Raw genomic sequence first — 25,359 nt, forward strand, 5'->3', positions numbered from 1 at the left:
GCAAATATTTTCACGGCCCTCTTCTTGATTCGTGCAGTATACAGGTCCTCAATGGAAGGCAAGTTGGTAGCAATTATTTTTTCTGCAGTTCTAATTATCCTCTGAAGTCTGTGTTTTTCTTGTTGGGTTGCAGAACCGAACCAGACAGTTATAGAGGTGCAAATGACAGACTCAATAATTCCTCTGTAGAACTGGATCAGCAGCTCCTTGGGCAGTTTGAGCTTACTGAGTTGGCGCAGAAAGAATGTTGTCCTTTTTTAATGATGTTTTTGATGTTAGCTGTCCATTTGAGATCTTGCGATATGATAGAACCCAGAAATTTGAAGGTTTCTACTGTTGATACTGTGTTGTCAAGTATTGTGAGAGGTGGAAGTATGGAAGGGTTTTTCCTAAAGTCTACCACCATTTCTACGGTTTTCAGTGTGTTCAGTTCCAGATTGTTTTGGTTGCACCACAAGGCTAGTCGTTCGACCTCTCGCGTCTATATGCGGATTCGTCATTGTCTCGAATGAGACCAATCACTGTTGTGTCATCTGCGAACTTCAGTAGCTTAACAAATGGATCATTGGAGATGCAGTCATTGCTATACAGAGAGAAGAGAAGTGGGAGAGCACACAGCCTTGGGGGCCCCTGTGCTAATTGTACAGGTATTTGATGTGATCTTGCTTAGCTTCACCTGCTGCTTCCTGTTTGTTAGGAAGCTTGTGATCCACTTACAAGTCTGTTCCGTACCTGTAGCTGGTTTAGCTTAGTTAGAAGAATGTCTGGAATGATGGTATTGAATGCTGAACTAAAGTCTACAAAAGGACCCTTGCGTAGGTCTTTGGAGACTCAAGATGTTGTAGGATGTAGTGCAGAGCCATATTAACAGCATCATCTGTTAATCTATTTGCTCGGTATGCAAATTGCAAGGGGTCTAACAGCGGATTCGTGATGGTTTTCAGGTAGGAAAGCACTAGCCTTTCAAAGGTTTTCATGACTACAGATGTTAGAGCAACTGGTCTGTAGTCATTCAGTTCCTTGATGGTGGGCTTCTTCGGCACTGGGATGATGGTAGAGCGTTTGAAGCAAGAAGGAACATAGCACATCTCTAGTGATTTATTGAAAATATGGGTGAAGATGGGGCCAATTGGACAGCACAGACTTTTAAGCAAGAAGGAGTTATCTTGTCTGGGCCTGGAGCTTTTCCTGGCTTTTGTCTGTGAAATAGGTCCTGCACTTCCTTTTCTGTGATCACTAGGGGTTGTGAACCCAATGAAATGGGGTCAGTTGTAGGAGGCTTGGCTGTTGTTGGTGTGTCTGAGACGGGAGTTGTAGAGATAGGTGGCTGTAGTTTCCTTTCAAACCTGCAGTAAAACTCATTCAGGTCATCTGCCAGTTGTTGATTACCTTCTGCCTGGGAAGGAGGGTTGCCAAAGCCGGTGATATTTTTAAGAGTTTTCCACATGCTTGCTGGTTCATTTGCTGAAAATTGATTCTTTAGCTTTTCAGAGTAGCTTCTTTTGCTGCTCTTATCTTCCTTGTTAGTGCATTTCTGGCCTGATTGTACAGCATTTTATCACCTTTTCTGTAGGCTTCCTCTTTGGAATGTCGTAGCTGCTTAAGTTTAGGTGTAAACCAAGGTTTGTTATTACTGTGTATTCGCAAGTTCCTTGTAGGTACACATAGGTCTTCACAGAAGCTGACATATGATGTTACAGTATCTGTGAGTTCATCCACGTCTGCAGAGGTATCTTTAAAATATTCCAATCAGTGCAGTCAAAACATGCCTGTAGCTTTAATTCTGATTCCTCCGTCCAGGTTTTCACTGATTTAATTATTGGTTTTATGGCTTTAAGTCTTTGCCTGTAAGCAGGTACAAGGTGAATCATGCAATGATCAGAGTGTCCTACAGCTGCACGTGGTAAAGACCGATAGGCATCTTTTAGTGTTGTGTAGCAGTGGTCTAGAGTATTCTTGCCTCTGGTGGGACAATTGACATGCTGAAAGTATTTTGGTAGTTCTTTCCTTAAGTTTGCCTTGTTTAGATCTCCCAAAACAATGGCCAGTGAATCAGGGTGTTTGGCTTCAGCCTCCATGATTTGGTCAGCTAGAGTTCGTAATGCCTTGTTTACACAGGCTTGTGGTGGGACATAAACAGCAATTAGAAGAAATGAGGAAAATTCACGAGGCGAATAGTAAGGTTTGCAGTTGATAATTAGAGTCTCTAAATTGTTGTCACAGAATTTGTAAATTATGTTAAAATCTTGACACCAGGTTGAATTAATATATAGGCATAAGCCTCCTCCTTTCTTTTTACCAGATGTTTCTGGAATCCTGTCTGATCGTTCAATTTGAAATCCTGGAATGTTCAGGCTGCTATTTTCAATTGATTCATTTAACCAGGTTTCAGAGAAGCATAGGACTGCTGAATTGCGAAAATCAGAATAGTATTTGTTTAAGAGGAGTATTTCATCCATCTTATTTGCAAGTGAGCGTATATTTGTTAGGAAAATTGAAGGCAGAGGAGTTTTAGTGCGAGTTCTTAGCTTGATTAAGATCCCAGATCTTTTACCTCGTTTCCTTCGTTTCCGTCGTTTGGTTTTTTTAGTAATCCATGGCTCCGTGGGAATTGCCTCCTCCTGTGTTAGAATCTCCTCCGTGTTTGTAAAGACAGGCAGGGGTGAGATTAAAGAAAGCTGCTCCTTAAAGAAATGTTCCTTAATTTTTAGCAGATGTTCTCGTGAGTAGGAGATCCGTAGTGAGTCACAGAGAACAATTAGAAATAAAGAAACAATTAGAGAGCATTTCACCGAGGCAGCCTTCGTCGGCGCCATCTTAGGTGGGGAAAAAAAAAATTATAGTTTAAATACTATATAAAAGTAAACATACATTGAAGTAAAAACAAATATTTGTAGCTCAGGGTTGAAATGAGGGTCCTTGGTGCTCTCTGAGCTTGCTGATTTTCTTGCAGATATTTCATTACCCTAAATAGGTAACATCATCAGCAGTGGTGGGTTGCTACTGGTTTGACCCAGATCGGTGAACCGGTGGCGGCGGGAGGCTCCGCCCACCCACACAAGAGGCTTCTGCATGCGCACACAAGCGAACCGGTAGTGACGGGTTTTGCAATGCTAGGTGACCAACAACCAAGTAAACAATATCCCAATTAAGGAACAGCAAAAGAGCCATCAGTTAACAGCCCAACCTAAAAATCCCTTAAGACCACCCACACCCACACAGACAAGCAAATCACCATAATATAAACTGACAGCAAACAGCACTCCTTACTAGCACTGATGACGATAACTACTTAGGGTAATGAAATGTTGGCAAGAAAACAAGCAAGCTCAGAAAGTACCAAGGACCCCTTATATATTGAATTATAGTTTTGTTTCTGTATATGCTTCGAGCATTCCTTCTACCCTTGTAAAGACTGAATATGCCCTGTTTCCCCCAAAATAAGACATCCCCTGATAATAAGCCCAATCGGACTTTCGAGTGCATGGCAATAAGGCCAAGTGGTTATTTTAGGGTTCAAAAAATTTTGGGGGGAACATGATATGTATTAATTACAAATTCATTATTATTTATATTGGTTATTTGCTTTTAGTTTTGAACAATAATTTGTGTGTTCAAAGATTAAATAAATTGAATTATAGGACAATCATACAGAATAACAAAAGGAAAATAATGCTATACCATTAGCACAACAATTTTCCTAAGAATTCAATTCTCAGGAAGTACAGTAGAACCTTTGGTCATGACCATAATTTGTTCAATAACTCTGGTTGCAAACGATTTGGTCGTGACCTGAACCTAATTTTGGAAATTTGGCACTTACCAAAAAAATAGCCAGAAGGAAATGGGGATTTTGCAGTAACCTCCCCCTGCCATGCCCAAAAAGCCACGCCCACAAAGCCATGCCCACAGAACCAGTAGTAAAAAAAATTGAATCCCACCACTGGTCCAAACCATACAGTGACAAACACCTCACCATGCACAGAGATATTGATATTATTATCCACAGTTACTATATCAACTCTAGGATACCAAAAGATAACTTATTATAGTTATCTATAAAGATATCACATTATATCACATTATAGTTTAAATACTATATAAAAGTAAACATACATTGAAGTAAAAACAAATATTTGTAGCTCAGGGTTGAAATGAGGGTCCTTGGTGCTCTCTGAGCTTGCTGATTTTCTTGCAGATATTTCATTACCCTAAATAGGTAACATCATCAGCAGTGGTGGGTTGCTACTGGTTTGACCCAGATCGGTGAACCGGTGGCGGCGGGAGGCTCCGCCCACCCACACAAGAGGCTTCTGCATGCGCACACAAGCGAACCGGTAGTGACGGGTTTTGCAATGCTAGGTGACCAACAACCAAGTAAACAATATCCCAATTAAGGAACAGCAAAAGAGCCATCAGTTAACAGCCCAACCTAAAAATCCCTTAAGACCACCCACACCCACACAGACAAGCAAATCACCATAATATAAACTGACAGCAAACAGCACTCCTTACTAGCACTGATGACGATAACTACTTAGGGTAATGAAATGTTGGCAAGAAAACAAGCAAGCTCAGAAAGTACCAAGGACCCCTTATATATTGAATTATAGTTTTGTTTCTGTATATGCTTCGAGCATTCCTTCTACCCTTGTAAAGACTGAATATGCCCTGTTTCCCCCAAAATAAGACATCCCCTGATAATAAGCCCAATCGGACTTTCGAGTGCATGGCAATAAGGCCAAGTGGTTATTTTAGGGTTCAAAAATTTTTGGGGGGAACATGATATGTATTAATTACAAATTCATTATTATTTATATTGGTTATTTGCTTTTAGTTTTGAACAATAATTTGTGTGTTCAAAGATTAATTATAGGACAATCATACAGAATAACAAAAGGAAAATAATGCTATACCATTAGCACAACAATTTTCCTAAGAATTCAATTCTCAGGAAGTACAGTAGAACCTTTGGTCATGACCATAATTTGTTCAATAACTCTGGTTGCAAACGATTTGGTCGTGACCTGAACCTAATTTTGGAAATTTGGCACTTACCAAAAAAATAGCCAGAAGGGGAAATTGGCTGCAAAAAAAAATATATGAATTTTTTGGTCGGAACCTGATTTGGACATGGTCAGAAGTGTTCGTGACTAGAGATTCTACTGTATTAAGTATTTGCAGCCTAGTTTTAATGTATTACATTAAACTGTAAGTCTTTAAATAGTTTTGCTTATAGCATTCTGATATGCTATTTATACAGTGTATCTTCTATTGAAAACAAATAGATTAGAAATAGGAGGAAATTTTTCAACAGTTTATAGGGAATATGCTGGAATACATTTGTTGCATATCCAGTGTATCTATTGTCAATGACTTGCTCCCATTTTTTTAATGACATTTGAGATTTACACTAAGTGGAATATGACATGAACATAAATGTATATGTTTAGCTTTAATATCCATGTCATTTAGAAAGTTCTGAAGAATTTAAAAACGTGCCACATATTTGATTTCTGAAGTGGCTTATTATTAAAGTGTTTTTGTTATGATTTAATATTTTTATTATAAGGAGAATTGAGTTTTGTGTGACTTGAAGAATGCCAAATAACTTAGTAATTGGACATTAAATTCTGATCTAAAAGGTGAACATTTTATTCCACCTGAAATTGGGACTTCACATTCCAAAACAAGTGAGTGATATGATTTATGATTGAAAAAGCATTAATAATCCACTAGTTATATAATGTGATCCATTTGATGCTTCAGTCTCTCTTGTTTTTGCAATATTGGTTTCTTCTTTCATTTTACAATGGTAACTTGGTACTCAACTGCTTTGAAACTTGTTAAATATGATATTCAATGCATTTTGATGTGAAAACAATGCCCCTCATTATTTGTTTGGTACTCAACAGACAAGCTAGAACTTGTTGGTGTCAGCTATCTTGTGATTCACTACATTATTCCTTATGGCAAAATTTATTTGGTACTCATAATTTTTGGTAGTCATCACGGCTCCCGGAACTAATTAATGAAGAGTACCAAGATACCACTGTATTTGAATTCATGGTGTGACATGTTTAACTGGCTTAAAACTTGTACAGACCCTGTGAAATAAGACTGGCATGTATTAATTTATTTATTGGCTTTATATGGCACTGAATCATATAATCGATATTCTCTTTTGATGCTCAAAGTTTTGAAAATGTGTGTATACAGAAGTACGACTAGTATAATTCTAGCATCATAAATAGAGTGGTTGATTGCCAATGAAAAAAAATTCCTACATATCCAGTAGATCTACTGATCTAAAATAGAATGAAGCTATAGGGAATAGAAAACAGAGCGACTCAGAGCAGCCCATCAAAAGGCAGACAACCAAGCCCCAGTTTAGCCTTTCACAAATTGTCACACAGCCTTCCACAACCTACGGTGCCATTGGAATAGTTGAAATTGTAAATTTTAAACTTCCAACACTCTGGGACTGCAAGATGAACTAGTTGGCTAGAAAACCATGGTACAGTATAAATAGGCTTTATATGGCTAATTACTTGGCTGAAATAAAATCACTAATGTGGTTGAACCTCTATACCCTCTAGATATTTTCTTTTGTCCATAATTACTTTTTCTTTGGCTTTCGATTTGCACTTAATCTTTTTCTTGTTTCTGACCCAGCACAATATTATGAAACAGATAAATGTGAGGTTTTTGTTTTAGAATAGAATTCTTTTTTGGCCAAGTGTGATTGGACACACAAAGAATTTGTCTTTGGTGCTCTCAGTGTACATAAAGAAAAAATAAAATATATTCATCAAGAATCATAAGATACAACACTTAGTGACAGTCATCTGATACTAATAAGCAATCAAATCATACTAGGAAACAATAAAAACAATATAAGTTGTAAAGATACAAGCAACATGGATACAGCCATAAGTGGGAAGAGATCATACTAGGAAGGAAGAGAAGAAGAATAGTAATACAGTCTTAGTAGTTAATTTGGCAGTGTTGTGGGAATTAGTTGTTTAGCAGAATGATGGCATTCGGGAAAAAACTGTCCTTGTTGTTCTGGTGTACAGAGCCCTATAGCGTCGTTTTGAGGGTAGGAGTTGAAACAATTTATTATTTCTTGGAAGCATTTTAAATATTCTGCTTAAGTAAAATAGATATGAAGCAATACATTAACAAAGGATGTATTTTGGAGAAGAAGGAACTTTAGAGATTAAAAACAGTTGTTTTTATTTATCTTTATTTGATTAACTTATTAATCTGTTCTATTGTTGCTAATGTATCCAAAGAAAACTGATCTGAATTTCAGTTCCCAATGAAGACAGAATCAGTAGAAGTTAGAACTTTAAGTACTGTGCAGATCTGTTTTACATATAAAAGAATCATCATTGGTGGGAGTGGGATTGCTTTCACCTTAATAAGTTGCATGAATTTAACCACTGTGATTCATTCTTTAGCATGCAAACCCAGCTGATTGTGATTTACTCAACAAAATATGGCCGAGAAAGAATGTACTCACGTCTAGATCATCTCCTGTTACAGTATCCATATAATTTTTTATGGATCGTTTTCTTTTTTTTTTAACTTCTCTATCCAGTCAAAAGTTCTAAAATTTCAGCAGATCCCAATCCCCAAACTAAATACAGCCTGCTTAGCCTTCAAGATCAACCATGTTTAGCTAACATTGGTGAGGCATAACTAAACTATATTTAAAATTTAAAAATACATAATTATATTTCTTAGCTATTAAATGTACAGAATAGATTTCCCTACATGCCAATTTTTCTGCATTAAACTGACATTGGCATATATGCCGTCAACCATGAGAAGAAGCAGTTTTATATTTTGAATCTGAGTCAGCTTTATTTATTATTTATTTGTTGAGTACGTATTAGATAATATATATAAGCATAAGCATGAACTGAATACATAAAATGAACACAATTAAAGAGAACATTAGGACAGGGATGGTAGGCACACTGGCGCTCTTATGCACACCCCTTAAAGACCTCTTAGGAATGGGGTGAGGTCAACAGTAGACAGCCTAAGGTTAACATTTGGGGGGGGGGGTTGGTATGAAACCACAGAGTCAGGTAGTGCATTCCAGGCATTGACCACTATGTTGCTGGTCATATTTTCTGCAGTTGAGTTTGGTGCGATTTACCTTAAATTTGTATCTGTTGTGTGCTCGTATATTGTTGTGATTGAAGCTGAAGTAGTCATTGACAGGTGGGACCGTGGTTATATTAGGAGTTTTTGATTTTTGATACATAGGATCAGTTTTGATCTGTGCTATATTAAGAGTCTTCCTTTTTTCTTTAAGCAGCCATGATTTACTAATTGAAATTATGATTAGAATTAGGCAAGTCATATCTAACAAAGAAAAGAGTAGAACCTTGATCATCATAGCTTTTTTCCAAACTTTTTAAAAAAATTCCCCTCGAATCAATGTCTGGTTGAGGCAATTTACTATTAAATACATAAAAGGACAAAATGCAACCATTTCCAGCAATCAAAAAGAGCCTGATTAAATTCTATGTCACAACAAAATGAAGCATCTTCTTAAATTAAGATACAGGAGTTTAAAAAATCAGCAACCTTTTCAATCTTTGCAGTCATGTGGTGATCATCCAGATTTTTGTAGCCCAGATCCAAACATCTGGATGCCCTAATCTTAGCTAAAAACATAAATAATTTGGAAGAATGTTATACTGCTCTAATAATATTACTTAAACAGATAAACATAGGATCCCAAATGCCCTCTGGAAGAATGCTATCTTCACATGGTTCTGGAAGGCAACTAAGTCAGGGCTAGTCTACTTTCCAATGGGAGGCCAAGGAGTTGGCACTGCTGCAGAAAAGCAACCCTTTTGTGTCTTGGTTTTCCATATCTCCTGAGAAACTACCTGGCAAGATTGAACTGGCCAAGATAACTTGGTGCTAAGCCATAAAGTGCTTTAGCAATAGCAATAGCATTTAGACTTATATATCACCTCATTGTACTTTACCTCCTTATCTAAGTGGTTTACCGAATCATCATATTGTCCCCAACAATCTTGGTCCTCATTTTACTGGCCTCGGAAGGATGGAAGGCTGAGTCATCCTTGAGCCAGTCAGAATCTAACTCCTGGAGTGAGCAGTGAGTTAGCCCTGCAGCAGTGGTGAAATCCATTTTTTTTAGTACCGGTTCTGTGGGCGTGGCTTGGTGGATGTGATGTGGCTTGGTGGGCATGGCTTGGTGAGCGTGGCAGGAGAGGGATACTGCAAAATCTCCATTCCCACCCCACTCTGGGGCCAGCCAGAGATGGTATTTGCCGGTTCTCTAAACTACTCAAAATTTCCACTACCGGTTCTCCAGAACATGTCAAAACCTGCTGGATTTCACCCCTGCCCTGTAGTACTGCATTCTAACTACTGCACCAGCAAGGCTCTATTCTAACTAACCACTGTGCCACCATGTCTCTTTAACACCAACATTTTAAATTACACTGAAAAGCCTGTAGGAAGCCTGTAGTGTGTGATAGTGTATAAAGTTTTTTTTTTAATTCCTCTAGAAACCTCTTCTAAACTGTTGTCAGAGAAATCAAATGGTTATTTCTATGCGGTCTCCAGAAGTCAAGCTTGATGGGATTTAACAAGACATCAAACATTGTTTTCTATGTTATCTAAATAGTGGGTAGGTTGTGGGGGAGTTTAGTACATTTTTTTCTATGGATCTTGCTTTTATAAATAGCTTTTTGGGGAAAAAAGATCTAAGTAGCTTCCACCCGGATGATATTCAGGAAGTCTTTAAAAACTTGGCAGTTTTCCCAGGCTTTGAGATAGATCATTTGTGAAGCCCTATTTGTGGTAGAGTTGTTGTTATTGTTATTTTGGTGTATGGGATATGGTTGTTTGGACTCTTCAGATTTTCTCTTTATTGTTTTTCTATTTTTTTAAAATGGTAAGCTTCTTGGAGTTGTTCTGGAGTCCAGTGGGCTATAAATCTAATAGGTGATGATAAATAAAATTATTCTTCAACCTGCTGGATATTCATCACTTAGAGGAAGATGAAGAGTAATGCATCCTCTTGAAAGGCAATGGCAAATCTTACTTGAAAAAATATGGACGTCAAAAGAATGGAGTGTATCTGTCTTTGAAAAAACATGATACACGAGATGTACCATCTCTTTTGTTTTCTTTTTAATTTCTTTTACAAAAATAATTGCCTGTCAATTTTGCTGTGATGGAAATAGTCTGAGAAGTTCATTAAAGAACATACACAATGTTCCTCAACATGAAGCAGAACTTTATAAGATATAATACATATCTGTTAGAGAAATTAAATTAAAAGAAGCATAATATGATTACTCTCTCTATTGCTTCTGCCATGCTATTAGCACATATATCAAATTGTTATTTTTAATTAGACAAGAAAAGAAGCAGAGAATAAAACTATGGTTGAATCACCATCAGAAATGAGATGCTTCTTTATTAAATTTAAAGATCAAAACATTTTTACTCATGGCTAGTTCATATTTATTTTAAAACAAACATTTCATTTGTTGTTTTCGGTTTCTGTGTGATACAAGGACCAAGATCTTCCCAATATTTAATATTTAAGATAAAGGTAATCCTCAAATTATGAGATGACAGTGGATTATCCCCTCCTGGGGATTCTAATGGCTCAGTTCTGAAATTCTGATGGTCATGTGATTGCATTTCAGGACCTTGGCACCTTGTCCACATTTACAGTCATTTGAAATATCTCATGGTCAAATGATCACCTTTTAGATTGTTTTTGCCAAAAACCGGCATTTACTTCCGATTTTCATAAAATGGCCCAGCGTGAACCTTAATTCACTTAACAGTCACAGCATTCATTTAACAACTGCCACAGAAAAGTTCATAAAATTGGGTGAGTCATGTGAACGATCTGCTTTACAGTTATCACAATTTACAGCTGTGATGGGCAAGCACCATTATGGTCATATGTCGAAGACTACTTGTGATCACCATAATTATTTTTGAAAAGAACTTTATGGAGAAGGGTGTAAAAATTGCTGAACCGAGCATAATTTAACTAAGAGAAATGTAGCTTGTACTTCTGAAACTAAATTTCATGCCTGCAGGGTCTACAACACATTTTAAATTTTTTAAAAAATACATGAAATTAACAGCAAAATCAACATTTGTATATCCTCTCCTAAAAATAAATATATTTAAGGTATTATTCCTATGTGCATATATATGTGTTTGTACATATTGCAGATACAATGTGGATTTTATTCCCTATAATGTATTAAAATAATGACGTCCTGGGAAAACCTTATAACTCTCAGCATCCAGATGATCACTACAATGACAGACTACAAAGATAATTGTGCTTAGGACCTCCAAGAGTCTTAATGCGCTCCTGGTAGATTATTTATGGTAGTTTTTCATGTAATCAGATGAATCTAAATTGTTTACTGAGAAGTTAAATTTAGAATCCTTACAAATTATGTACAGCAAGCTGCCTAGTATGCTCATTAAGCCATAATAAGAACTACTATAATATTTTTTACTGCAAGTTCTAAATGCAACGTGGAAAGGGAAATCATGCTGCATTTATTATCCAAGGATATAGCTGGGAAAAACAATCTGATAAATGAAAATCTGATAAACATTCATGCTTACGTAAATGTATAAAGTATTTAAGTTTGCACAGCCAACTCATAATAGAAATGCAATTGCTATTTATTTATTAAACAAATTTATACAACCACCCTTCTCACACACGCTGATTCTGGGCAGCTTACTAAATTAAAAAACCACAGTATAGAACCCACATACCTCCACCTGTTCCCCCAGCAACAACAAATACCAACCAGCCATGTGATCAGTTTTGCATCAACCTGGGTTTCCCCAGACCAGTGCCAAACTGTATCTTCAGGGCCTTTTTGAAAAACATTAAGTGGAGGTTAATCTTATCTCCAAGAGAATGATATTCCATAGGGAAGGAGCCACCACTGATGAGGCCCTTTTTCTTGGTTCTTCTCTAATATATGGGACTCACAACATATCCTGCCTTAGTAATAGGCTGGATAGATGCAATTGGGAAGAGACAGACATTCAAATAACCAGAGCACAAATCATGTAGGCCTTTAAAGTGTTAGCAAGCACTTGAATTGGACCCAAAAACAAATCAGCAGCCAATACAACTCCCACAAAAAAGGTGAGACACGCACAAAACTATGTGGGCCACTGCATTTTGAACCAGCTGAAGTTTCTGAATACTCTTCAAGGCCAGCCCCATATAGAACACATTACAATAGTCCAAACAAGAGGTTATTGGGACACTGGGACTGTGACAAGGGCATGTTGATCCAGGAATAGGCCTAAGCCATGAAAGGATCCAGATAATCTACTTCATCTATTGGAGCTGCAATGCGACCATCTTCTCAACAATCTTTCCCAGCAAGGCAAAGCTGGAGACAGGATGAAAATTGTCCATCAGGATAGAACTAGCAATGGCTTAAGAAGGGGGTGAACAATAGCCTACTTGAAGGGCTGGGGCATCACTCTCTCATCCAAAGATGAATTGATCATTGCCATTACCCCCCACCCTGCCCCCCAATGTCACTTTCCAGGAGGCTGTTTCCACCCAGGGAAGACATATATCTAAACCCATATGGTTCAGGTCACATTCACTAGGGTCATGTTCATTTCCTCTGGAGCAACAGAGTCAAACCATTCCAAGATAACTGGGTAATACCCCAGGGATCTCCGCTGGACCAGTATCCATGCAAATATGAAACTGAAAATGGAAATCCAAGTCACTTTAATTGCCACAAAATCTGCAAGTTCTTCAGTATATTCTTGCAGATACAGACCTCTGAGTCCTTACCAGGCGGAATCAAATCACCTTAAAGAGGGCTACTGTGTGATTATTTGCAGATGCAATTAGTGTGGAGAAGTATTTCTGCTTTGCTGCCACAAGATAGGCTTTAATAAAATATTTAATAAAATCTTTTATTAAAAATATTTAATAATCTTTTAATTTAGACTTTAATAAATCTTTTAATTTATGCTTTAATAAAAGATTCAATCAAGTTAATACTTTGTCTTCTACCAGCAGCACTCTAGATGTCTCTTGTTTCATTTAATCCCTCTCAGTTCCTCTTATACCATAGATCATGATGAGGTCCGTGGGTCAGGAGTGGTCATGGGTGCAATCCTATCTAAAGCCACATTTGTCCTAAGTTTTGGCAGAACTGTGTAGCAGATCTTCAGTTATAGTCCCTATCTCCCTCTGAAACCCATCAGGGTCCATCAGTTGCCCTGGGTGTCCCAATCTAATAATTAAAATCAATTACAGATTTAATCATTGCCATTTATTTAAATAATTAATAGGTTAAAAAAATGCCTTACTTGATTTTCACTGTCGTATCAAGTAATCAGAAGGACATTCTGTCACCAAGTTACAATTTCTAAGGATATCGTTTTCTGTGTTGCTGAATTATGGAGAAGGATCTTGGCAGAAGAACTTAAATTGCAAGCAAATTAATATGAAATGAATTTGTTCCTTCAAGTCTCTCACTTCCAAGATATTTAGAGGTTTAAAGATATAAGCATCTTCAATTTGATCCAGAAGTGAACTGACAGAAGTGAAGATTTTAATATAAACCCGTCTTGATATAAATATACCTAGTCAACATTTGCACCCTCTAAAATTTTTGACCAATTTTCAATGGCAGTCCAATGTCTAAACAATGCTGTAAATCCACTGGATTACTAATGTTGCTCCATTTGGTTCTGATGTTGCTAACTATTGTTAACCACTACAGACTGAATCCAAATGTCATAAATAAGCAACTAGTATGCTCCGTTATATGCATGCCCTGTACATTTTAGCCTCCTACAAAGATTTTAAAAATATAGATAATAATGTAAAATTCTTAGTTCAAAATTTGTTCCATTGTGAACTCGCTTTTTACTTTTTTACAGTCTCCTTTTTTTTTCTTTCTGCAGGAAACATCACCATGGAAGATTAGTCAGAAGCCTCTTTTCTTTCTTTGCATCACATGATGTGTCATGCAAAATTAGAAATGTTGATCTCATAACTTTAATGCCTGATTAATTAGGTAAGCATAATGGAAGGCACTCACACGGTCCTCCAGTTGCATAGGCCCATTATGGAACTTTGCTATGTCAGTTTCTATCTTCCGAGGGGCAAAGTCACAGGATTCACATACAAGGGCTGTGTAACTCTGGATAAATCCAGTAAATGTTTTCATAACTGCTATCAAGTGAAAGAAGACTCAGAAGGGGTTGGATCACAAGGGCAGAGCTGCGAACACATTGGCGAAATCTTCTTTAAACAAACAACTACTGAGAATATTCTCACTGAGTTGTACAAACTAAATGCTGAAAAAGATAGAATCTTGACAACTCTCCTTAGTTCAAGCCACATACTTGGAGTTAAAATGGGAAACCAGGATGGAAAACTGGAACAAGTTTCAGAACATTTGAAATATAAAGAGGAGAAGCTGGATTTCAAGGATCAGTCAGACTCTTTTTCTGGATCCACACAGAAGTCTAGTCTGAAAAACAGAAAAAGAAGAAAATCTAGCAAACGGAGAGAGAGCATTGAAGAATTCATAAACAAGAATATCAAAAGGAAGATATCTGCAACTTTGGATCCTCCGGCATTACACTACAAGGAAGCTTTATCAGGAAGTGACAGATATCATTCTGATGATTCCTCCAGATGTTTCATGTGTTCTGATGAGAGGAAGGTGGAATACAAAGGTGAATTATCAGATGGGAATAAACCTGCAGAACTATCAAAGAGAAAACAGTGCTTACTTGAGGACTGTCAGGTATTGGAATCTGATTCAGATCTCTCTGTTTCTTTCTCTGAATATGACAACATAGTTTTTGGGCACTGTTTTGCACATTCCAGCCATAGTCTGTTAGATGAGGTAGAGGGTACGTTTAAAGCCGTTCAGCAGAGCAGCCCTTTGCTGAATACTTTCCAAGAAAAGTTAACATCTGAAGAGAGGTGTGATTATAGCCATATTGCAGGGATCTGCAAAGGTACATCTGAAATTGGAGAGCTTTTAAAAAGACAAGACACGAAAGATGCTGCAGGATACAGTCAGGTGTCTTGTGCCACCAGTGAAGAAAACAAATTATCAACTGGTTTAGGTGCTACCAGTGAGATAGGTCATGAAGGAGTTCCTCAACAATCTAAAGTAGAACAAGATTATTTGTTTGAGGAAGCATGTAGCCCAGTGAAAGCAGTCAATAAAACCTTGCAGAAAGTTATACAGTTTGACAGATTAGACGAATCCACAGAATGGAAGAAATTACAGTGTGCTACAAGCCCATCCAGCTTTTCACATGAAAATAGAGAAAAACGAACTGAACTGCCCCAGAAGAATAATAATCACTTGACCTTATTCTTGCAGACACCACCTGAGATTTGCCAGCAGAGAACCAACAATAAGCAGGAGGAGAAAAAAACACCCTCTCCGTCTTTAGTAGCTATTAGCAATGTTTTTAATCGGTCATATCCTTCATCCAATACATATACACAGATGTCTCCCCTGCCTTCTCCTTTATCCTCAAGTCCGCCAAGTCTGAAGTTACACCACCGAATTCTTCCACTGACTGCCCTTGATCTTGAAAATGAATCTGTTGGCCATTGTGCTGCGAGACATTCTTCTTCAGATATGTCATTGTGCAGTGACTTGGAAGCACAGAGGCATCTCAAGGTTTCTGGAAGTGGAGATCCCAGCCTTTTTACAAGACAACAAGGACTATCTCGAGGTATCAGTAAGGATAACTCTGAAAGAAGCAGCTCTCAGGAAAAAATCAGTGTTCAATCTCAGCATCAACTGCTTTCAGGTTAGTCCAATTTTACTATAGGTATAATGCCAAAATGAAGCACATCTGCTCAGAAACTTTTTAGCATATTCTCCCAGATTAATTACTGGAGATGGGCAATTAAAAAACAGATGTGTTTCCTTGATAGTATGAGTGACATTCAGCTTATTTAAACTGTTGTAGTTCTTTTTTCCCCCCCCCACATTTACTTTTTAAAATTTTTTTGTTTGGGCTGCTATTTCATTTATATATTTATTTATTTTGCCTCCAAAGCTTCTCTTCAGGTATAGCAATGTTCTTGTTTTGGCATATATATTTTTCCTCTTTACAAAACACAGAAGAATGAAACTAAAAAAATATTTTTAAAAGAAATGAATCCCCAACCAATTCTCAGCTCTAGTTAAATCAGTGCTGCTGATCATATAGTAGAGTGCTTAGGCAGAAGTAGAGGATAGAAGTTGTGCAAATAAAAGTTTTGTTATCCAGTAGTAGCACTTTGAATTGTTTGTACATCATCTTTTCTCATCCTAACAGGTTTCAGATGGGTTGCTACTATATGTTGGTCAGGAGTTCTCAGACTTTTATTTATTTAGCCGTTCATTTGCTTATTTATTCATTCTATTTATATTCTGCCTTTCTGCTCCAGCATATATTTGCTATCTGAAATTATGTTAAAGCACTACAAATTGTAAATAATTATCTGAGCTTTCTAATTTAAAATGAGAATTCTGGATATGTGTGCATTTCAGGGTAAGTTCCATTCTAATCAAGGAAGGAAGGGCATGAAAAAAGGGAACGCTTTGATCTTGCAGAGCTTGACACACGTATACGCAAACAGACCAGGTGGATGCCACTGAATGAGAGAATTGGCAGAAGTGTGATTGGCTTTGACACTGGGCTATGTTGGCCATTGTCAAAATCAGTCTCTTTATAACCTTCACAAACTTGTCCTAGGTCTTTTCCTCAGTATGATTAGTTTCCTAATTTTGCTCTTGAAGTATGGTTTTTTATTTTTTTCCAACTTGTTTTTCTATAGATTGCAATCAACACATGCAGAATCATAAAATAATGTGAACTATCACTGCAATAGCTAAGATCAACAGGGCCATCCTGCCTGTTAGTCAGTTTCTTCCTTTTTCTGCTGTCCTGTCTAGTGTCTTGTATAACTGGCTGCTTGCTTGTGCTCTCAGTGTAAATGGGTAAATACAGTGTAAATGGGTACATTTACACTGTATTTACCCATTTACACTGAAAGTGTATGCACCAAAGATAAATTCCTTGTGTGTCCAATCATACTTGACCAATAAAAAATTCTCTTCTATTCATTTAACCATTACTCTTTTGGGGATGAATTTTATGACTTCGCTTTGAGCCTTCTCTTATTCTATCTCCTGCCTAGCTGTCCTCTGAGTTTTCTTTAGATTTAATGCCTATATCTCAGTGCCGATCGTTGTTACATGCGGCTTATGATCCCTCATTCATGTACTCACAACCAGATGATGCATATGGATCTTGTAGTACACGTTCCTGGTCAGCAGCTGGGAAATAATTAGGAACTCACACAAATCACTTTCCACCAACAATACACAGAGACCCAAGGAATTCCAAGTAGCAACAAAACTAATGACAAAATACATGTGCTCTCTCTCTCTCTCTCTCTCTCTCACACACACACACACACACATACACAGAGAGAGAGAGGGGGGGAGGGAGAGAGAGAGAACATCATCCCCAATTACCCACCTCCTTCTCAAATAGTCTACCAGACACTAGATAGAGGGATGGATCCAGGACAGCTGAAGAGAGGATTGGCATTAAGACCCATTTTATTCCCCAAATTACTTGCTTTATTAATTTACAAGCCTGGTATTCGACAGTGGGATTGGGGGATGGGTTCTCTGTTCTCAGACCTAGCCTCCATTGTCTGCTTAAGGTGACCTTTCTCCTTTGATTCCTTAACAACTTGTTTTTTTCTTATCTACCTCCTCAAAGGGATCTCTTCAACAAGAGTCCTGTTTTTTCTCCTCTCTGCTTACATGTCTGCTTCATTTTAGGTTTGGATAGTTTTGTCCTCATATAATCATGTATAAAAGTTCCATGTCTAGTTTCTGAAGCACTCACTACTTTTATAGTTTTATTAACTAAGTGGATGGTGTCTTACAGAAGAATATTTCCTAAAACAGTGGAAATTAATTTGACAGGAAAAGGGGCTATTTGAATTAGTATGGAGGAAATGCTACTCTGCTACTACTGCTGCCTGCCACCCTCTGCCTTGGTCCAGCTAACGTTTCACTCCTTTTGTTGTAGCTAGCATGTGAAACTGGATCTTTGATCTTCAAAGGAAACAAGCTTAATCAAATGAAGTTAGTCAGAAAGTCTTGTGATAAGTTCCTATGTGATATTCTTGGCATAATGAGTTTATAAAACAAAAAAGACCTTTTACTGGCTCCATGGAAAGCAGGCAGCTGATACGATGTCGGTTGATGTGTTCTGAACAAATCCTGTGAGACAACGTCTCCAGTTTTAGTTTTCCCATAAGCATTCAGCAACAGTTGGCATTTTTCCCCCTACATAAAATGTCTTTCTGATAAAAGCCAATTATTTGAAAGGAACAAAGGGAATGAAGCTTGAGTGAAACCCAAACTAACAATTTTTCACATAATCACTAAAGGAGTTTATAAATGTCCTTTTAAGTATATGAAATGTTCTTTCGAGGATTCAGTATATTAATCAAAAAAAGTATAAGAGAGCCAGTTTGGTCTAGTAGTTAAGGTACCATGCTAGACAATGGGAGACTCTGAGTTCTAGTGCCGCCTTACTCATGAAAGCCAGCTGGGTAACTTTGGGCCAGTCACTCTCTCAGTTCAACCACCTCATAGGGTTGTTTGGGGAAAATAAGAGGAGGAAAATATGTTGGATATGTTCGCCACCTTGAGTTATTTGTCAGAATAATAAATATTTGTAGGATACAAATAAATAAAACAACATATAACTAATAAAATAGAACCTAATTTGACCTAAATTAATGATGATACTATCTGAATCATAGTAATAAAATACCAAACTAATAGACTAAATTTCTGACACATTCTAAAACCATGAATTCATTCAAAAAGGTAATGAAAGGAGTTTTCACTTATTAAAAACAGTAATTTGTCCCCTTTCTAAAGTTTAAGGAAGCTTAAACATATAAATCACATGGAAACAAACCTTTTAAAAAGATCCTGAGAAACAACTATATGTAATAAATGTTTTGTTGAATGCTCCCAGAATTCAAATAGGCCGTTGATAGGCAATGATGATCTGATACAGTAGTTTAAAAATTTATGCAATATTTATGCTGGGAGTCTTGATTGCTAGTTATCCTCAAGACCAAAGGCTGTTTTCTCATATAGGAAAAGAAAGACTCCATGAAGCTTCAAATCAAGTGAAGAAAAACATCATATGAACTTGAATATTCTGCTTTTAGGCCAGTAGCCATAGAGGTTTTAAAGACAGAACTAGACTCCAAAGTAATCTAAGATAAAACCCCTAGCATTGTCTGGATTTACAAGAATGTCTTTGAGTCCACGGTGATATTAGATAGTTAGGAGATTATGTCACTTACTCCACAATTTGTGGCTGGGTGTGTCTTCCATGACAACTCTAATGTGAGTAGGCTAATCTCTTATGGCTATTCTATGTGCTCTCAACAGGCCCAAAAGGCCATTGGGCTGCTTATCTATCTAAAATTGATGCTGTTTGTCTTTCCCTCTGTTTCATTTATTAGAAGCTCATCTTTTTCTTCTTCTTTTTTTGTCTCTCAATAAGTTTTGTTTTTTAGACAGGGTTCTAACCTAGCAATCAATTGCCATTGAAATATTTTCTGTATAGGTAGAATGTTTATTCTAACAATTATTCTAATTCTGATAATTGAAGTCCACACATCTTAAAGTTGCAGAGGTTAGAAACACAGTTCTAATTTGTGGGGTATTTATTATTATTTTGTCTAGTTTTACATTCACATTACTTTTTATGTAATACTCAGAATTTTAAAATAGCTGCTTTCTAATTGTTAGATCAGGTGATGCATTCTTGGTGATGCTAGAATGATTTTTGTGTTTCATGATGAATCAGTTTTAAGCAGGGCTGATGATTTGTTTTGCTCAGGTGTCAATCCTTTAAAGAATGGAATCTCTACAATGGCCATTGGAATTCTCATTTATTTTTATAGGCTATAATAACCAAATATTGAAAGCTTGACAGAGTTTCTCTTTCCTTACTCTTATAATAAAAGATCAAGGCAGATAAGTATCCTTCTCACTCACTCCTTTGTTTTATAAGCTGATGCATATTAACCATCTTCTAGGTACATATTTTACTTTTTAAAAATTTATAGTAATAAGAATTGATTCTTGGTTTCCAGTGACAATACATTCAGTTCCCTTTTAGGGTATATACACAGGAGCCGTGGCTTCTGCAAAACAGTCAAGATGGCAGACAAAGCATTCCAATCCAAGCTCCACTGCTTTTATATGTGCATTGGCATTACAGGAACATACAAAAGTGGTGGGACTTAGATGGAGATGCTGCATCTGCCATTTTGCTGATTTTGACCCCCTCACCCTACCACATCAAAGGACTAAAATCAGAAACCACTTTCCATTCATTAAAAAAAAACAGTTGCAAAAAAGGGAGCTTGTAAATTAAAATGTCACAATAAAATATGATTGCATGGAAGAAGAAAAACAGATGCCCAATGCTGAAGAACAAAGGAAATATGTTTTCATACATCTGCATTTATTTAAAATTATATTCAAACATTTGTTTAAATATTTTGGTTGCGTTTAGGAAGTCTTTTGTGCAAAATTTCAGAATGAAATAGTGCATACTTCTCTACTATTCATTAAAATAAGCCTGAATCTTTTTTTTCATCTTACTTTTTAAAAGTTAAAGTGACTCTTAAAGGATCTATGTTTTCAGGTTCACGGGCACTCCTGAATTAGAAGGAAGGGCTAGCTCAGAAGTCCTTCTGACCAAGTGAACCAGCTTTGCATTGTACATTTTCAAAGCTTTTTATACTAGAAAAAGGAATAAATTTAGGCTTTATGTACTAAGTATGTAAGCCACAGGATTATCAGGCTCCTCACTGATTTCTTGGGCTCTGTCTGTATTGAAGAACATGAAATATGTAGGATTGCAAATGTCCAAAAACAGTTTGTCTTGAATTCCACTAAAGAAAATTTTATGATCATATCCACACCCTGAACTCATGATTTCTAGTATATGTGCATAATACTGCATTTTTTAGTGCTTAGATTAGCCTTTCTCTAGTCTATCTCATACTTATAGCCCTGTCTAAATATATTGGAATCATAGAGGCACAATTCTTAGTTAGCACAAACAGATAACACAAACTGAACAGATCGGTTCAGCACAGATTCAGATGTTTTTCAAATTAAAATTGACCATCAAATTCTTTTTGAACTGTTTTGCTTTGATATCACTTTGAATTACTAGTTTAGGTTGCTAAACAGAATACATTAGTATAGCTAAATATACTATAGTTTTCTGCTGAGCTGCTGTGATTGTTAGAGTTCCATGCAATTACTATGCTTTCAGATAAAACACTGGTACAAATAATTAAGTGGAATCCCACTTACGTTTTTGTATCATATCAGTGAAAGTTTTACTGCGTTGAATGTGTGGTATTATGATAGATTTTTAGTCCTTGAACTTCCAATGCTGACCACTAGGCTTCTCTTGAGTGTAATAATATAATTGATAGCACATAGAAAGCATGAACTGACAAAACTATTTGAAGAGATCAGAACAGGCTGATTTGGCAGAAGGTTAATTTAAAAATTTAGAAGGTGATTTAACTGTGCCATAATTTGATAAATACTGTAATTGTGAATAATTGGGAAACATTGTTCTTCAATGTTCTGGAGAAGCAGCCTTGACCCTTTCTCCATTGGGACAATGTCTAATGGCAGTCGCTCCAGAATAATGGAGATAAGGATGAAGGATCATATAAGGCACAGTCCTTCCCTATTCCAAATTTTTTCTCTTTATTTCATCCCATGTGTTAGGGCATGTCGGAGTGATATAAACAATTGTGAAGCATTGTGATGCAAGCTGTGCCTCTTTTATACATGCATAGTGATGTTGCCTATAGAGCTTTGGGAGTGATGCTACAATTATGCTTTCATTATTTTTGGGATATTGTTGAATGAAAATATTGTGTGATAACAATCCAGAAGATTATCTAATCCACTCCCAACTCCTCCCCAGTATTTTGCTTCATTGTAGTTTCCTTTAATCTGTTAATACTATATAAAAATAATCACAACTTCAGTTGTTTGGGATGGGTCAGATTGCAAAAGATGGCATTTTGAAATATATGAAAGCGTTTTCAGCATTCAAGGCTCTATCTATACACAACTAAAACTCTCCTATTTGTCATTTTCAATTAGGCAAAACATAGGACCACAATTTTTGGATAAAAGTACCTCAAATGAACTAATTTAAAGAATGTGTCCAAAATCCAGGATCCATTATTCCCATTGAGCTGAAATTTGGCAAACATGTCCCATCATATAGATTCTTCAAGGCTTTAGCAAGCCTCTTGAAAATCACTATTAAACAATTATCCAGGTCCTTCTCTTGGTCTGTCGTTTGTATTTCCCTTTTGAATTTGAATTTTTTAAAAAACATAAGCCAATTTCTCTTCTCAATCTACTGAAGAATCCTTTCCCAAGTCATTCTTTTTGCCTAGCATTTATAAATCCATTTTTGATACCATCTCTATTCTGTCTGATAAATCCTGTTCTATCTGCCATTTTGTCAATAACATATTTTGAACATAGTCTATCCATAGAGACAAACATCTTTATTAACATTGTTGATGTTGATACTAATTTCACAGTCCATTCTTTAAAAATCTCCTTCAATATTTTTGTTGTAACTTTTGCATCATTTTGGAGGGTTGGGATTTTTTGCCTCTGTCCCTCTGGTGTCCAATTTTTAAAATCATGAAGTTACATATCAGTTATGTCTTACAAAATCAAAGCCAGAACTATTTCCCTGAGAAACAATTTGTTTTTTATAATTAATTCCAAAATCTTATTATAAATGTTCCAATATCCCAAGTTCATCTGGATCCTTGGACCATTTATAACTTTCTAAAATCAAAATCTTAGCTAGCTTTTTGCTATTTATTTCAGATTCTTTAAATTCATAGGATTATAATTAATGTTTTCTTTCATTCAGGATAAAAGGTAGTCTCAAAGGGAATTTTCAAACTTGTCACTCTAATAGCATAGAAGTAGTTAATGAGCAATTTCCTAAAGCGATTAGCAAGTGAAGATTAGCAAAATTAGTGCCCTTTAAAAGCTTCCAAACATGGTTAGGAACAAAATGGCTATTCCCATCAACTCTAGCACTCAAACCATGGGAAACTACTGTCCTGCAATCTCCTTGGGTGGAATAGCTGTCCAGGACACATAAGGGCAATCTCAACCTCGTCTTATCTATAGATATTCCCCAAAAACAGTCTACTTACTATCTCTTAATTCTTCACCACTTTAGTTGGTTCTGTTTTTGCAGAAATGTCTTCAATCTGTCATTCAGGAATCCATCAAACTATACTTTAGACATTTAGAGAGAATAGCTCATGATATCTTTTGTGGTGACTGTATCTTTAAATAGTTCGTGCAGTTAATCTATTTATTTGTCAGTAATCACTGACTATATTTCTAGTAACAATCATCTACAGCAGGGGTCTCCAACCTTGGCAACTTTAAGACCTATGGACTTCAACTCCCAGAATTCCACGACCAGCTTTGCTGACTGAGGAATTCTGGGAGTTGAAGTCCACAAGTCTTAAAGTTGCCAAGGTTGGAGACCTATAGGAATCTATAGGAATTCTGTGCTGCAGTCAGTATCAATAAAATGCATTTTACACGTTTTCCTTTCAGTTTCTAGAAAGGCATTCTGTTGAGGGTTTTTTCAATAATAATGTAGCTATTTTATTATATACACAATCATATGACCAACAGAATCACAAATGTTCACCTCTCATCTTGAATATATCAGAAAACTTAAGTTTGCTTCCTGTAGCAACATGCTAAATTGCCAATGATAGGTTGTCAGAAAGATGCAAAAAAAACCCAAAAACCTGCTCCTTTGGTTTCAAGAGGGAGAAGAAACATATTTAATTGCAGCACTTGTTTTTACCAGAACTTTATCTCATACATTGTTTTTAATGCTTATTAATAACATTTAACAGTGTTGCTTTGACCACATTTTCCTATTCAAGCATAAATCTTTCACAAAACACAGGCTGCCTAATCCTTCTTTTCTGTTAGTGAAATTCATAACATCCATGCACCCCTTATGTTGACAGATTTTGTGGTTCTAAACCATGACCTTATGTTTTTCGTGCTGTTGTTGCCTTTTACGCATGACATTGTTGCAACCTTCAAACTGTAGAGGGCACCAGATCTTTTTTTAAAAAATTCTTGGGATGATAACCTACCTTGTCTTCTTTTTTCCCCCTTTTTAATAATATTTTAATGACAAAATAAAAAAAATAAAAAATAAAAACCCTTAGAAAAGTTAATCAAGCAGGGCTGGAGCATATTCTTTTGTCTGAAAATGCAACCTTTGGTATATCTAGTCAAAGTCTAGGAAAGTATTTCGTTAGAAAATACTGAAGCAGCTATGTCTGCCTTTTCTTAAATTGCAGCAAAATAAAATTATTTTAAAGCATGTGAAAAATCCTGCTGGATCAGCTCAAAGGCTCGTCTACTTTAGCATTCTATTTCCCTTAATGACCAGCCACATGCCCGTGGGAAATCTACAACACTGGGAATTTATTGCAAGTAGGTGATTCATGCATATGCTTAAATCAGTGAATCCTGGCTTTAAGCCACATATCACAAATGATGCTATGTACTGAGTACTAACTGAGTTCGGTGCTGATTAAAGGAAAATGTTTCGTTTGCTATTGGTAGCCACATCAACTACTTACCTGGGGCAGTATAATAAAGCATCACAACAGATCAGTGAACAATGAGATGGAATCCAAAATCAAAAGACTTCAGTGAATGGGCTCGGGAAACAGCATCCAGAACTATATTGTCATTAATGCTCAGTTCGGATTTTTACCCCTGGTTTATTGAACAAGTTTATTGCTGAATTGGATATTATGCTGAGGCAAAAATCAACCAAACGCTCTGTTGCATAACATTATGTACCTAATGTTTATATTTGGAGTACTAAATTATATATTAAATATTCAAGAGTAACTTGAATATCACTTGTAATAAACTGTAGATTTTTGCATTTACAATTATTGCTTTTTCTTAATTTTTGTCAAAAAGGCCTTCACTGTGGTGACTTTCTCATCATTTTATTTTTTTTAAATCTACCATATGAAATATTGGATTAGGATATAATCCTGAGAAATCGCCATTGTAAAGCTGTTGTGTATGAAACAGAACCAAATTATATAAT

The 25,359-nt window shown here is 36.4% G+C and overlaps 1 protein-coding gene across 5 annotated transcripts in view; it reads left to right on the top strand.

The window, feature by feature from the left end:
* The first annotated feature begins 13,289 nt into the window (after nucleotides 1-13,289).
* Nucleotides 13,290-25,359, top strand: part of FMN1 (formin 1) — a 118,416-nt gene continuing 106,346 nt past the window's right edge. Inside the window, exons 1-2 of one of the 5 annotated variants that reach the window (XM_058162139.1) lie at nucleotides 13,299-14,852; nucleotides 15,444-15,882. In XM_058162139.1, coding sequence (XP_058018122.1) covers nucleotides 14,124-14,852; nucleotides 15,444-15,882 — 1,168 coding nt within the window. In that variant the 5' untranslated portion in view covers nucleotides 13,299-14,123. Of the gene's footprint in view, nucleotides 15,883-25,359 lie in introns of all 5 variants that reach the window. The other 4 variants (XM_058162141.1, XM_058162140.1, XM_058162137.1 and 1 more) reach the window with 4 other exon arrangements.

This window comes from Ahaetulla prasina, chromosome 1, assembly GCF_028640845.1.
Source record: "Ahaetulla prasina isolate Xishuangbanna chromosome 1, ASM2864084v1, whole genome shotgun sequence".
NCBI lineage: Eukaryota > Metazoa > Chordata > Lepidosauria > Squamata > Colubridae > Ahaetulla > Ahaetulla prasina.